Source organism: Carica papaya, chromosome 1, assembly GCF_054855325.1.
Source record: "Carica papaya isolate Zhongbai chromosome 1, ASM5485532v1, whole genome shotgun sequence".
NCBI classification, from domain to species: Eukaryota; Viridiplantae; Streptophyta; class Magnoliopsida; order Brassicales; family Caricaceae; genus Carica; species Carica papaya.
Genome location: NC_142309.1, coordinates 4,545,596 through 4,561,935, shown reverse-complemented (window position 1 = coordinate 4,561,935; position 16,340 = coordinate 4,545,596). Strand labels below are relative to the sequence as shown.

Genomic DNA, 16,340 nt, shown 5'->3' with positions numbered 1-16,340 from the left:
TTAGAACCCAATCCATAAGAGAATTGCGAGTAAAATGTTAGTTTTCTTTATTTTCCTTTCATTTCTTCATTTCTTGTATTTCTTTCTAAATGGTGAATTTCGTAACACTATTTTGTACTTTAAGTTATTATATGAGGAATGTAAACCTTTAACATTTATTTCACTTATGCACTTTAATTATCATTTATTTCATTTGGATGTTTCTAGGGTCGTTACATGAAAGTTTGATGTTTCGAATAACGATTCATGTAAGAATCCCTCACCTTATTCCTTGTTATGGAATTAAAGTTTAATTATCAATAATACGATATTTTGTATAATTTAGAAAACTTCGAGAATTAATTATAGGTTATTAATTGAGCCAAAATCAGTTATTTATTATTGTTGTTTTATTTAACCGATTGTTTGATTTTACAACTTTAAATGCATGATAATATACTCGAATTGATAAAATGATTCAGTTGTGTTTCATTGATGCATGTATTGTTTGTCTTGCGTTGATTTACGATTAAATTGTGAAACTAAAAGTTAAATGTAAATAAAAATTTGATTGATTAAGTGAATGAATGGTAGCTTTACTGGATATCCTGAGAGATGGTGAACGGACCGAATACATAGGGAACTCTACTATGAACATCACTTCTTACCGGACTGGGTATCGAGATTTTGTATTTTTAGCGCTAATACCGGATGGGGTATGGAGATAGCCGTTTCGCTCTCATACCAAACGTAGTATTGAGGGATGATATTTTTAACACTCATATCGGATGGGGTATAGGGACGACCAGTTAGTTGACAATGTTTGATGTTGGTTCACGCGTAGTGGGACATCCCTATGGACCTCAATGGATATTAGTAGACAAATAAAAATAGAAAATTGTTATTCTTGCTTACTTGAATATGAGATTATAATGTTGTTGAGCTATTGTTTCTATAGGTCAGTTTTGGAAATCTCGTAACGGTAAGTATGCAATAAATAGTTTTACTTATGATAAATGAATTTACTTAAATTAATAATTCTATTGGTTGTTTTTATGATTTTTACCAACTTTCAATTTATATATTGGTGAGTTGTGTGATATGTTTACTAGTCTAGTGTAACTCACCCATTCATTAACTATTTCAGATTAAGGGGATGAAAATCTAGATCCCGATTAATAAAGGGTTTTGAATAATTCATCACCGAGACTCTTTCAAAAACTAGTGAAAGTCATCTTATAATGCTTAATTATTTACTTTTCGTTTATTTCTTTAATTTTTATTTATTCTTTTAGAATGAACATTCTTATAGCCTTATTGAAGTATTTTAAACTATTATGTAAGAAATGTAAATACTAATTTTATTATTCCGTTTCTACATTCAATTCATATTTTTATTTCATTTCAAGTTTCGCATCGTTACAATATATGCACATAACCGCTTGAGTTCATGTTTGCTAATGAGTGTGTGTAACCCATCCGAGGACCATCCTTAATTGAAGAATTGGATGTGATACGAGTTAACTACAATAAACCCATAATACTTAAAATTTATTATAGTTTATAATTTAATTTATTAATATTTATGATTACAATAAATAAATTAAACTATGTTTAAAAACATACCACTATTCAGAATATTTTAACAACTAAATCTTTTTAAATATGATAGTAATGTTGCACTAAAAATCATATATCGTATTTTATTTATTAAAAAAATTAATTTAAAATTTAAATTGTGTTGACACTAGAAGGTAGGTTGGGAGATTCTTGTCAAGCAGACCTCAGGTCAGCACTATGATCCGAGTCGATCAGCCACCACCAACTCACCGTCACCACTGATTCGTACCTTTTTCACTGGCCCTTTTTACCATGGTCAACGATTAAAAAAATCGTTTAAATCCAATAAAAACAAGACACGTGGCAAAAGTGAAGGAAGCACTTTGTGCCAGTCACACCCGATTATTTTTCATTTCTCATACACTGATTCACTGCTTTGTTGGCTTCGCACCGCATGCCAGAAGGCGGGTTATAGCATCTCGAGCCGACGTAAAAGACATCTGAAGAGTTCATTTGACGTATAGGGAAAGACAAGTACAATAGGAGATTTTATTTATTTTTTAGTTGTTTCTAGTTTTCTTTTTCGTATTTGTCTCTCTCTCTCTCTCCCTGCTCTTCATTATATTTCCGCCGCGCTCTCTTTCGGTTTGGCAGGAGTTCGAAACGTATTATTCTTTTTCCTTAGGTGGGGGGTTTTTTTTTTTTTTTTCTAAATCGAAATCTGCTTTTTGGTTATGTGGGTTAATAGTAATGGGGGTCTTTGATTTTGATGTGCAGGTGGTTTTGTCAATGGCAAATTCAGTGAAGAGAGTTTTGATGACCTCGAACGGAGATGATGTATCGCAGAATATTGCTCTCACTTTAGCCAAACGGGGATGCAGGTTAACTCTAAGATTCTGAACTATAGTATTGTTTGGTTCCCGAGAAAATGGAAAAGAAAATTAATCAATTAACCATAGGGATGAGTTGACCAATGCTTTGATCTGATAATGATTGATTTGTTTAGGTTGGTTTTGATGGGCAATGAGAACTGTTTGAGAATAGTTAGGGATAAGATCATGGACTCAGAGAAAGATGTATGGCCAGTAGAGGTGGTTGGAGTGGATATGGAAGAGGAGAAGGAAGGAGTTTTTGATGACGCTGTGGACAAGGCATGTGGGATTTTGGGCCATTTGGATGCTTTTGTCCATGGTTACACATATGAAGGTAAAAACCTTTTGGGCTGTGTGATTGTTAACTGAGAAGTTGATATGACTTATTTGTATATATATATTAATAATGATTATTAACTAGGAAGTTTTGAAAGTACTGCTTCATCACTAAGAATTCCTGATTTTCTTGGAAAATTTGTGAGCATTTCATGTTTTCTTTGTGGTTTTGGCATTACTTAACTCATGATTATTCAAGAGATGATTTGGGTAATGAATATAATCTGCGACAACCTGTGATTTAAGATACTTAATTCTTGCCTACATTTGTTTGTAGATCAGGATTTTCTGACCTTACATGCTATCCTTTTCGTATTTGCTTACTATAGGTACTCTCCATTTGGTTCAATTCTGGTTCAATTTTTAATGAACCATTGGTTCTAATTCTCACACGTGTCTTAATATGCATAATTAGAACACAATTTGTTGGATTTTTTTATTATCATCATTCCATATTGAGTTCCTTAATGGTGAAAAGTCAATCCCTTTATTCGAAAACAGGAATTACATTCCAACCATTAAAGGAATAATTTATTGTTTTACCACCACCCAGGTAAAGGAATCAATCATATTAAAGATGATATGAAGATTACAACTGAGAATATGACTAGGAATTGAATAAGTATTGAGTGAAAGGCAACCTTAGTATGTCATGGTTAATTTCTTGGACTACGACTAATTGCAGGACTCCATGTATTACGCATGCTTTATATTCTCTTTTTTGCCCATTTAACTTCCATCGGTAATCACTATGAATATGAGATTCAAATTGGCTGCAATATAGTTGGAAGTATGCCAATTTAACATCTTGCCAATGTGAAACAGGAAAGATGAAGAATCTTCTGCAATTAGATGGAGATGAGTTCAAAAAGATAACAAAAATAAATTTCATGGCTGGGTGGTTTCTTTTAAAGGCTGTTGCGAAAAGAATGAGGGATCATCAGACCGGAGGCTCCATTATATTCTTGACTTCGATAATTGGTGCTGAGAGAGGGCTTTATCCAGGATTTGCTGCTTATGGTTCATGTTTGGCTGGACTTCATCAGTTGGTCAGGGTAAGTTATTCGGTAACAGTCCCGTTGCTCTTTGAATATTATGTTTTGCGTCCAAGTTATTTCAAAGAAAAAAAAAAGTTTTGCCTCCAAGCTACATAACAAATTGAGTTGTTATCTCATTGAACAACACAAATAAACTTCTAGTTCTCGATCTAGGTGCTCCAAGTTGACTTTTAATATCACTTTATGCAAAAGCGTTAACTTATCTCCTGAGCTACCAGAGCATGGGACTAGAAATGTATAAACTAGGATTTGTTAAGTCATTTAGTAATTACATAATCTCCTTAGTTTTTTATATTACATTTACATGTTTTTCAGATTATGCAGAATTACAAGGCTAAACACATTATTTTTTGTTACAAAAAAAAAAGAGCTATAGCAGAACTTTTTGTTGATTTATTTGCATGAATATAAGTCATTGTTATAAAAATAGTAGATCAGAAGTGAATTTGTTGTCCTTTTTTCAATAATCTATAGCTATTGCTAGTGGGATTTGTAGTCCTGTGGACCGAGCAAAGTAAAGTTTCTATCGTTCTGTTAGATTATAGCTATAGATGAAATGAACAGTATCATGGGACCTGTATATGCTTAGTGGATGTCCCTTTGGTCCTGGTAGTTGGAGAAATTTTTGTCTGCAAAAGTTGAAACATGAACTTACACAGCTATCTCATTGATAAATTTATTTATCAAAGAAGACATTTGATGGTTTGCATTTTATGGGTTTGGGGCCTTCAGCTTAAGCTAGGCCCAAGTTATAGTTCTACTACTTGTTTGTGCTTTCTCTAAGCTGCTTCTTCATTGGTTAAGCAGAAGCCAAACAGACACCATCAAATTTAAGCTACTTGTCCACTCACTACTGTTTGTCTGGGCTTTCTCTAGGCTGCTTATTGATGGGTTAAGCAGAAGGCAAACAGATGAAATCAGTTGAAGTAGTCTGCTCTTTGTTTGGGTTTTTTCTGGTTGTCCTTGCATTGATTAAGCAGAAGCCAAACAGAAAATGGCTTAAAGCTACTGGGTTGTTACTAGTTAGTAATAAGTTCTTCTAGGTGGCTCTCTCTACATTTTCAGGCTTTCTATATGTGGATTTGAATGCTAAATCTTTTGGGCTTTCTCAAGGCTGCTTCTGCATTGACTATGCAGAAGCCAAAACAAACACAATGACTTCAAGCTACGGGGTTACTAGTTACTAAAAGTTTTTCGAGCAATAAGCTCTTTTGTTGAGTTTCTATATAGTGCCTCGGAGACACCATCACTTAACTTTGTGGTGTTCATAAGATTACTGATTACTGATAAAACAAACACAATGACTTTAAGCTACAGGGTTATTAGTTACTAAAGGTTTTTCGAGCAATAAGCTCTTTTGTCGGGTTTCTATATGGTGCCTTGGAGACACCATCACCTAACTTTGTGATGTTCATAAGATTACTGATTACTGACAAAGTTGCTAATGGCATTATGCCTCCAGATCATCATAACCCTCGGCTAGGAACACTGTTACATTACTGCCTCGATAAGCTATTTGGTTTCGTTGCAGGCCATGTTCTGCAGACATTATTTGACATCCCAATTCTATATATTCAGATTTGGTTGCTAATACCTAACCCTCCTGATTACTCTTCTTAGACATCGGCCATTGACATCGGAAAGTACAACATCCGGGTTAATGCCATTTCCCGCGGGTTGCACCTGGATGATGAATACCCAAAGATGGTAGGGAAGGAGAGAGCAGAGAAGTTCGTGAAGGATGCTGCACCACTTGAGAGATGGCTTGATGTTAACAACGATCTCTCTTCTTCGATTATCTATTTTATCAGTGATGATTCTCGATATATGACAGGTACGATTGTTCTTGTTGATGGTGGTCAGTCTTTGACAAGGCCTCGGATGCGCTCCTATATGTAGTAAGTCATTCGGGTAAATCTGATAAAATTGAATTATCCACTTTTTTTCAATAGATCTTATGAAAAACTAAAAATGACTTGGTTGAATCAAGTTGAGATTTATCCCAACTTGATTACTTAAAACCCAGCATCACAATAATGAATTAAGTGTTTAGATTCTTATACATATCAGAATATTACTTCTGTGTGATGGAATGAGAATTTTGCTTTTCTGCTTTGTTCATTATTATACAAAATATATCTAAAATTTAAAAAAAAAAAAAAATACTTCGGTTTTTTTGAATTAAAAAAAGTATTATTCCAAACTAAGAAAAACCAGATACATGAGAGAAGTCTGGTGGATTCTTGCAACCAAAATTTACAATAAGAATATAATAATGATTTTGTTTGTCTAAATAGGATTTTACCTAATCAAAAAATAATCTAGAAGCAACAGTAAGAGATATCTTCTGATACACTGATATATATATATATATATATATGTATATATATGTTTCCACAACTAAGAGAGAATTCAGTTTTGGCTGTAATTATTGTTTGCTTTATTAAAATTTTAAATGTCCAATTAATAAAATTTTACTTTAATCTGAGTGTAAAATTGTAATTCTCTTCAGTTTTATGTTACAAAAATTAATGACTTGTTTTTGACAAGCAGATTTGTCCTTATATTGACTAATCGAAAGTTTTTATTATTTATTAAGACTGTAAATATATTTAGTAAAATTAGAGGCTTAATTAATTAGTATATTATTAGGACAGCTGTGATCAAATTAAATTAAATTTGAGTGAAGTTACTGCGTTTTTTCAGGAAATAAAATTATTTTGTGACAATTAATTTTTTTTAGTTGGAATAATCATAGTGGGTGAAAGATCCAACCTACCATTTTTTCTCTTTCAAAATAAAGAAAAAAAAAACACTACATATATATATATATATATATATATAATTTAGCTAGAATTTTCCAAAATTTTCTAATAATTTTTAAATTTCAAAAAAGGTTGAATTATGTGTTAGCCTGGTTATCCCAATTCAAAAAAAATTTAATCATTTCAAAATATTATTTTGGTTGAGAGATTAATTTTACTAAATCAAAAATTATAAATTAAATATTAATTTATTTATAATACATTTAAAAAGTAAAAAAATAATACACGAATGTAAAAATTTACCCATTGTTGCCAACAAAGAAAACTTATAAAATTAAGTTTACTTTTGATCAACATAGACTTATTAAATTAAATATTTAGTTTTAATAAAAAAATATATTGTATATTATATATTGTGTCATAATTTAAGATAAAATTAAAAAAAATAATAATAATTTAAAGAAAGAGTAATATGGGTATTATAAAAATTTTAATTTCATGCACATATATCTATCATTTTCAAAATTCTGACATTAATTAAATTCATTATTTTCCAAAGGGGGGATGCACCCATCTATCTATGTATACAATGATTTTACGTTTGAACAAAACACCCTGGTCTTACTACAATCCAAAGAGTATAATTATTTAAACCACAAGAATAATATTTCTTGATTTCTCCTTTTTTTTTTTTTTTTTTTTTTGTCAACATACCTAATTTTTCTCTACCATGATGTAAGAAACGTGACGTTTGACTATTGAAAAGTGAAATTGAAATTGAAAGGGATGCTTCCAATCTCATCGTCCAACACTACATAATACTAATAATAATGATAAATTAAATAGGTATTTATATACACGTATCTAATACATTATGATTCGGTATAATTTTTTTATTTATAAAAATTATATCAATAATTAATTTAATTTTAGTGAATTTTTGATAAAAAAAATTGACTATAATCGAAATTGAAATAATTTAAAAAAAAAGAGTAAAATTTTAATTTTAAGAGATATTTTTTTAAAAAAAATTAAAAATATAAAATTAAATTGTAAAAAAAAAATTTGACCACGTAAGATAACTCATTTAACAATCCGAGTGAATCATAACACGCTGCATCGCAGGCAGGCTGACATCGGCATCATGCGGGAAGCCACATGAGCGATCTGCATTTCTGGCAATCTGACGATCCAGACCTCATCCTGCGCACGTGAATGGTCTAAATGTATTCTCTCTTTAAATGCAATCGGACGGACGAGATGAATCATGATGGACGGTCCGAATTCGTCTATGCCATATGCCTAAACAAAAAATTATCGAACGATCCTCCTAGCTTCACGTTGACACAAACAGACGACGTGGATCGAAGAAAAGAGAAGTATTTAAACTCCTATTTGCAGGAGAACCTAACCCTAGCCGCTCAGCCATCGTCAGAAAAGAAGAACCAGACGTAGGAAACTATAATTTATTGTGTAATCAATAAAAACCCTAACTTTATTATTTGTTTTCACATTTTAAATATAAATGCGTTTATTTTAAGTTTCGAACCTTTATAAATTAAGTTGGAATGAGTTTTGAAAGATTTCAATAACTCAAATCTAAATCTAAAAAAAAATATATAAGATCGAATTTGAACGAATTAGATTAAAAGAATTTGAGATCAAAATGTTATTTTTATACAATTTTCTTAGTAATCTACCAGAGATTCCGACCTCGTATGGATCCACCAATAACATGCTTATTTCGCTCACACTATGGCGCGCTTGAGCCGTAAATTTAATGAGATATAAAATTTGATAGGTACTGAAAAATTCATCAAAAACTAGAAATGAAAACAAACAAAAATCTAAGTTTTAGAAATAAATAGAGAAGAATCATTAGCGACTTAATTAACCGAGGAGATCCTATCAGCATTCCAAAATTATATATTATATTTTATGCAGAGAGAGAGTTAAGTTTCTTATAATATATTTAAAAATTGGACTTAATTTTAAAAGTAAAATAATTAATGGAATTAGTAAATTAATGAGTTTGTATGGAGTGGGTATTTGACATTTCAAAGTTATTTTGAAAAATCAGATGGACCAAAAAATTCTGTGGGACATTGAAGAAGAAAGAAAGATCATAAATTTCCCTTTTGCTTTTTTTCCAATTTGTGAAGAAGGGCTGCGCCCAGGAGATAACCAGGAAGGAGGCTTTCGGTCCACTTTTTCAAAAATTCAAACTCACATGTTCTTGATAAATTTATTTTTTATATAAATCATTAATTATTTTCCCAATTTTACGAGATAATATATATATATTGTTTAATTTGAAAAGTAAAATGATATATAAAAAAGAATGTGTCTACAGAATATTTATAAATAGTAATTAGTTTGAATAGTATTTATGGTTATTTGATGTGACCATATAGAGTGGTTGGATTGTGATATCCAAGTTTTATATCGAAAAATTATTCGAGTAATATTTACGTACAACTTTGACTAGAAAATTAATGATTTAAATAGTAAAAATTGTAATATTCTAATTTTATATCGAAAAAATGTGCGACTAGTATTTGTTATTATATAGTGTGCAACTTCAACGAGAATCTCAATCGTTCGGGTACTGAAGATTGTGATATCCCAATTTTATATTGAAAAAATGCAATTAGTATTTGTGATTGTGTGATGTGTGATTTTAACGAGAACATTAATGGTTTGAGCAACGAAAATTATGATATTTTAGTTTTATATAAAAAAAAAATATGTAACTAATTTTTACGATCTGTGCAATATGCTACTTTGATAGTTTAAGTAACGAAGATTGTAATATCCATGTTTCGTATTGAAAAAACATACAATTAGTATATATAATTATGTAATGTATGATTTTGATGATAACATTAAGAATTTGAGCAATGAAAATTGCAATAATCTAATTTCGTATAAAAAAAATGTGATTAATATTTGTAATTATATGATGTACGATTTTGATAAGAATGTTAATAGTTTAGATAATAGAGATCGTAATATATAAGTTTCATATTGAAAAAAATATATTATTAATTGTTTTTTTAAAAAATTTAATTTAGTATTTTTGATTATATAATGTACTATTTTAATGAGAATATTAGCGTTTAGGTGGTGAAGATTATGATAATCTATTTTTCTATAGTAAAATATATACTCGTTGAATTTTAATTTTATATTAGTTAATATATATTTTATTAACTTTACTAAATTAATCAATTTATATTTGTTCAATCAATATGCAGATCCTATATTGACTAAAATCAGCGAGAAGATAAATATAAATACTATATATATATATATATACATACACATATATATATATATATATAAATGGAAATGCAGTCAAATAGTCAAATTTATTATAGTAGAAATGGATGAAGACAGGTGTAGCATAAAGTGAAGCCAAGTGCATTCACCATTAAAGGTGACCTTCATGGAAACTCTCTATCGGACATATATATATATATATATATATATATATCCGCGGCTACAAAGACGCAGACATACATTAACAACACACAACTTTTTGCGCCCACCAGATTATATATGCATACACCTGTACATATATATGTACTTGGAACTTTTTATTAGAAAAATATTTCATTAAAATAGCAACAGAAGAATTTTGCAGGTAGTCCAAGATGAACGCTATATATGTTCTGTATATAAAATGTATGTATATACACGTGTGATATCATGAATTCAAAGGCATGATTCAACCTCTTCTGGTAGCTTCAAACTAAGCTAGAAAATTTTCAGCAATTTTTTAAATAATATTTATGTGGGTTTGGTACATATATATATATATATATATATGCATGTATATGTCTTTTTTCCTCTTTAATGATGAAGCCGCCAGCTCCACTTTCCAATTGCACCATACTTTTTATCTAATCAATCCGCGCGCTGATGAAGCTAATACACATATTTCTTGTACGGCGATATCTATCTATGTATATATTTAATTATATATATTTTAGTTTATTTCTAATAAAAAGTTTATTTTCATTTAAATTGATTATTATTTCTAAAATTAATTAAAAATTCAACCGATCCCAGAGTCTAATTTCATTTTAATTGAGTTAATTAAAATTTTATTTGGAAAAAAATTGATTAAATCGACATAAATAGTAAATAATTTAAAATTGTTAAATCCAAAAAAATATGAAAAAAATATATAATTTGAAAATTTTAAATTAAAAAAATAACTTAAAAATATTAACACTTAAAATTGTAATTAAGGTCAAAGTAAAGGACCGAATAGATAATTTAATAGTTTCTTCGGATTAAGAAAATTTTCGTGCCGTTTACGAAACATTTTCTAAACCCTCTCACACACACACGTATATATATATAAAATAAATATATGTATATACATGTATATACCTCTTTGGATTTTTCTGTCTTTTCTTCCCACCTACAAATACTACAAAAGGCTGATCAATTTGCTATTTGGCCAACAAGGGTTTACCTCTTAATCCTTCTCTCTAGATCTTCTTCTTCTTCTTCTTAATCTTCTTAGATTTCTTAATATATAAACAGATATATACTTACACACATACATATATTTACAGTGGCTTGACATATATATAGACACACATGGAGAGCTATCAAATGTTTTTTCCATGTTCATCCACTGGATCTTCACCAGTTTACCCTACACCTACTCACATGGCGGCGAATTCTTCACAGGTATTCAACAGCAACTTTCATGGCGGACAAGTCTCAACTGGGTTCTTAGGGTTGAAGACAGAAAACAGTTTTCTGATCCCAAAATCATTTAATGATTATAATAAAGATCCGGAAATAGGTCAAGTTGCAGGAGCAGGAGCAGGATCAGGATCAGGATCAGAAGGAGGAAGAAGAAGCTTCGTTAATGGCGGCTGTCAAACTTATGAAGAAGAAGAAGAAGAAGAAGCAAAATCAGTGGCGGAAAATAGTAAGAAGAAAGGATCGGAGAAGAAGAAGATAAGAAAACCCAGATATGCTTTTCAGACAAGAAGCCAGGTTGATATACTCGATGATGGATATAGGTGGAGGAAATATGGACAGAAATCTGTGAAGAACAATAAGTTTCCCAGGTAATTAATTTATTAAATTTATTGATAATTATGATTGATTATATATGTATACACACACATATACAAAGAATTTTTTTTCAGTTAATGGTTGAATATAAATTATTTAAATTGCTAGTTAATTAATTCAAAGATTATTAGCAATAACAACTAGTACTGGTTTGTTCTGGCGAGCATCCAGGTCTTTTGATTATGATTTCTTTAGTTTTTGAACATACATATGTATATGAATATATATGCATGATTGTATAGGTGTGTGTACATATATGGAAAAGATTTGAAATTAATCTTATCAGCAGACAGAGTACCCCACCATTATCCTCTGAAAGTTCCCTGCACCCGGAAAAAGGAAGCTAAAACTTGAAATCTAACCCTGTTGAGATGACTAGAGTATTCAACTACAACATATATATATATGTATACACATATGTACGAACTATTTGATATCCATTATATATACGCTAACTATAGATACACTAATACTGCGTTTTTCCACTAGCTAGCTATCTATCTAGGGTTTCTCTAATTTCTTTGATCTTGTCCTCCCCAAATTTCTTCTCCACCATAGATATGTGTGTGTATATATATATATATATATGCGAATATATTCCTCAGGGAATTTGATATTATTGCCTGTAGGGAGTAAATTAATTACTTAGGTATCTATATATAAATAAATAAGTATACATATGGAAATATGTCAATTACTTATGAGAATTTGGTATTTGAACCCTAATTATTGCCTGTATAATAGAGTAAATTTGTCACTTAGATATCAAAACATTATTGTGTTAATTGTACAAATAGTTCCATCATAATATATCAGGCACTAAATATACATATGTATAGGTGTATAAGTGTATAAGTACATATATTATTTAACCATAACTAAAGACTTGCATGAGATTCTAGCTAGAGTGGCAAATGAGTTTATATCTATGTATATGTATTTTATGTTTAAATACAAATAATTTAGTATAAACAATCCATTTTTAACTTACTTTCCAAAATGACCCACTATAATTAATTTGATATCGGTTTTGCATAACAAGAGATACATATATATATATATATATATATATATATATAGACACACACTCATATACATGCATATAAGTATATACTTAACTTTTTCTTGTACTTTATTTTAGTTATATCATTTTAGTGCTGGTGCGTACATGTGTAAACAACATTAAAGATACAATAAAACTTTCACTTAATTTTTCAAGTATTTATACATGGACATATGTGATGTGTATATATATATAATATATATGATATGGTGTGTGTGTGTGTTCACAGGAGCTACTACCGGTGTACACATCAAGGGTGCAATGTGAAGAAGCAAGTACAAAGGCTAACAAAAGATGAAGGAGTTGTGGTGACAACATATGAAGGCATTCACTCTCATCCCATTGAGAAGCCTACTGATAATTTTGAACATATCTTGACTCAAATGCAAATCTATGCCCCCTTTTAAGACTATACTTAATTCTATGTAGACTATACACATATATATATATCTTATCTATATTTATAATTTCATGTGTGCATGAAATTATATACATATATATATATGTACTAGGACTCATATATGTGTATATTATTTTGAATTTGCTTCTTTGTAAGATCCTGTTAAGGGAGAGAGAAGATATCTATGTTTGAATTGAACATTTAATCAAATGTTGTATTCTTTTCGTATTTCATTTTTCGATTGCTAATTAATTTTGCTTTGGATGAAATATAAAAATTTATATATTTTATTAATTAACAGTTATATATATATATATATACACTAATTATAACACAACTTTCTAGCAGTAAGAGGTAAAACAATTGATTTAAATTTGCAACCTTTTGAGTATTCATAAAGAGGTAACAACAAGAGGTAAAAGACAATTCTACAATCATCATTTTCCCGCTACATTTTTATGTTATTGTACTCGTAATTACTGTTTTTATTGATTCGTGCACTAAAGCAGTCTCATCGAAATTAAATTTACATGATTTATTTGTTTCTCTATGTAAATTACGTGATTGTTAGACTTAAAATTTTTAATTTCTGTATATGATATTCTTACTATTACTTAGATATCAGACATGACAACCCAGTATTTACAACTTAATTAATAGTTTTCATATCGCTAAATTAATTTACTCCTCATAATTTAAGTTTGAATATTTGATATTTGTTTTAAACGCCTTATTTTCATTCATTTCATAACATAAAAATTAAATAATTAGATTATATTTGGATCCTTTTAAAAGTAACAAAAAAAGTGTAATTAATTAAATTAATTGTTATTAATTTAATTAATCAAAATATTTTTGAATTATTTTTTTGAAGAATTTAAATATGATAAATTATTTAATTTTTTTTCGTTAGAAAATAAAAGTAAACTAAACATTTAAAAAAAAAAATAAAAAGTATAAAAAAATATTAGAAATTAAATTATAATATGTGTTGAATTTTAAAAATAAATTCACATGAACAATAAAATAAAAAAATAGCGTTGGTCATAATATCTACAAAAGTTTTTCTCCTTAGAAGCGACATCAATTTAATCTAATTTTTCTTCTCTAATATTAATATTTATAGAATAATTCATCATAGGGGACCAAATACAAAAATAACCTTATTGTCAAATTTAGAAATTAAATTAATTATATTTTACATTGCGATATTATTTATTATAATTATATATATATGCACATATATTTCTATTATTACAAAGTCAATATTGTGAGAGAAGTTAATTTCCAAGTGACATGTCGTTAATTAATTGAGTCTTAATTTGATGATTGATTAGTTTTAGAGTTTTGATTTCACCAAAGATTCTTTTAATCAATTTCTTTACTACATACCTGAGTAAAAATTAAAAATTGAATTTTTTATCTAAAGTAAAAATAAGTATATATATATATATATATATTATATATGTATACAAAAAGTGGGTTAGAAATCTATGTTGAATATTATGTATGTGTATGTAATTAGAGAATTATTGTAAGCAGGCAAATTGTCCCTTTCTTTGAAACAATGGGATTCTTTTCTGCTTGTCTTGTTTTTCTCCATCTTTGTTTTTTTTCAAAAAAAGAATCTTAGTTTGAAAGGCATGACGACATCGGTGATGAGAAAATAAAATTAAAATAAAATAAAAACACAATAATAAAATAGCAAGTCTAAGGAACAAAAAAGTCATTTAATTTGACCTTTTTTTTTTTTTAATTCTGCAGGTGAGTAATCTTATTTAATTTTTAGAAAAATAATATGAAACCAGCGGTTTCTAATTATACTTAACATTCTATACGTGTGTGTTTATATATATGTATTTATGTATATATATTATAGTCAATAATATGGGTCAATCTAAGAACTTGGTAGCCTTTCTCTCTCAAATCTTGTATATAGTCTTCTGCTAATGCCATTGCTTTGCTATTGAATTTCCAACACCACATGGCTTGTCAATTATACATACCATTTGCTTAATAACAAACTTACTATTGATAATGTGAACTCGTTATTAGCTCAATCATCTTCATTTATATGTTTAAATTTACGGTAAGATTTTTCCCTCAGTAAAAAATTATGAAAACAGTAAAAATTTGAATTGGAATTAATTATTTCTTTAGTAAAAATTTATAATAAAATTCAAAGTTAATCAAAATACAATCAATTATATTTTAATTAAGTTAATTAACACAAATATGATAATTAGAGCTAGAAATTAATTACGAATTATATGAGTTCTAAACCAAAAACTAAAATAGATGTCTTCATATCTTTAAAGAGTATTTTCTGAATCATAACTAAAGAGGAAAATTATCACTGCAATTCCACTGAAAGGTAACCCTCAGCACAGCACAACGATCAAAAACACAAACTATTCCGAAAAGTTCTCCGACGAAAAATGTTTTAGCAGTTAAGGCTACCACCTCAGTGCTTACCAAGAAGCAAGTTTTTTTTCTTTTTTTTTTTTTGTGAATAAAGATACATACATTTTATTAATCATGCGATATATATATATATATATATATACCGATTAAAAGACAGATCAGTAACCGAGATATACAGAAACACACAGTACGACTTGAATCCACAATCTCTTAAGAATAAGATACTACCCAGTTAAATAATTGTTGGTTCTACAAAAGAATCAAGACAAAAGCATAAAAGGGAAGGGTCCGTGTGAACTTTCCAAGAGCTATTGCTGGTGCAATCACATGACCACCAAAACTCAAGTCTATATATAATCAAATAGCCGAAAAAATGAGCTATCACACAGAAACTTGCAAAAGATTGTATCACTTTCCAATATGAGACTGATGTTTAACCCCATGTGCAAGCTCCTATAGGTTCATTCTAACAGGATAGACTACAAGCTTTTCCTGCCCATTAAACAACAGAGTAATTCTATGCATGCATAAACTGGCTTCATTGGGGGACATTTCATGTGTGTCAATTACTAAATTTTTTTACGTCTATAAATGTAACATCAGTTTGTACAAAGAAGACATTATACATTTAGCATTTCTCTAAACATAATATGTCCCAAACCCAAAGTTCTACTCTTTTTTCCCCTCAAAACTTCATTTGGCAAGATATAGGTGACATAACAAGGAAAATCAGTTGATTTTGCTTGGTATGCCAAAAGGATAGGTTTAAAAGTCAAAAAA

The 16,340-nt window shown here is 29.1% G+C and overlaps 2 protein-coding genes across 2 annotated transcripts; both read left to right on the top strand.

The window, feature by feature from the left end:
* Positions 1-2,074: 2,074 nt before the first annotated feature.
* On the top strand, positions 2,075-5,920 carry LOC110813054 (NAD(P)-binding Rossmann-fold superfamily protein). Its single transcript, XM_022040046.2, has 5 exons — positions 2,075-2,224; positions 2,317-2,420; positions 2,546-2,745; positions 3,573-3,802; positions 5,426-5,920. Exons 2-5 carry the CDS (start codon positions 2,329-2,331, stop codon positions 5,702-5,704), a joined length of 801 nt encoding a protein of 266 aa, XP_021895738.1. The 5' UTR covers positions 2,075-2,224; positions 2,317-2,328; the 3' UTR covers positions 5,705-5,920.
* A 5,127-nt stretch (positions 5,921-11,047) lies between these two features.
* LOC148269103 (uncharacterized) lies at positions 11,048-13,369 on the top strand. Its single transcript, XM_088215634.1, has 2 exons — positions 11,048-11,666; positions 12,966-13,369. The coding sequence occupies exons 1-2, from the start codon at positions 11,185-11,187 to the stop codon at positions 13,141-13,143; spliced, it is 660 nt and encodes a 219-aa protein (XP_088071760.1). The 5' UTR covers positions 11,048-11,184; the 3' UTR covers positions 13,144-13,369.
* Positions 13,370-16,340: the final 2,971 nt, after the last annotated feature.

Coding starts and splice junctions, on each gene's coding strand:
- LOC110813054 (XM_022040046.2), top strand. CDS start 2,329: ATGGCAAATTCAGTGAAGAGAGTTTTGATGACCTCGAACGGAGATGAT. Junction 2,746..3,572: donor CCATGGTTACACATATGAAG/GTAAAAACCTTT, acceptor AATGTGAAACAG/GAAAGATGAAGAATCTTCTG. Junction 3,803..5,425: donor GACTTCATCAGTTGGTCAGG/GTAAGTTATTCG, acceptor TACTCTTCTTAG/ACATCGGCCATTGACATCGG.
- LOC148269103 (XM_088215634.1), top strand. CDS start 11,185: ATGGAGAGCTATCAAATGTTTTTTCCATGTTCATCCACTGGATCTTCA. Junction 11,667..12,965: donor AAGAACAATAAGTTTCCCAG/GTAATTAATTTA, acceptor GTGTGTTCACAG/GAGCTACTACCGGTGTACAC.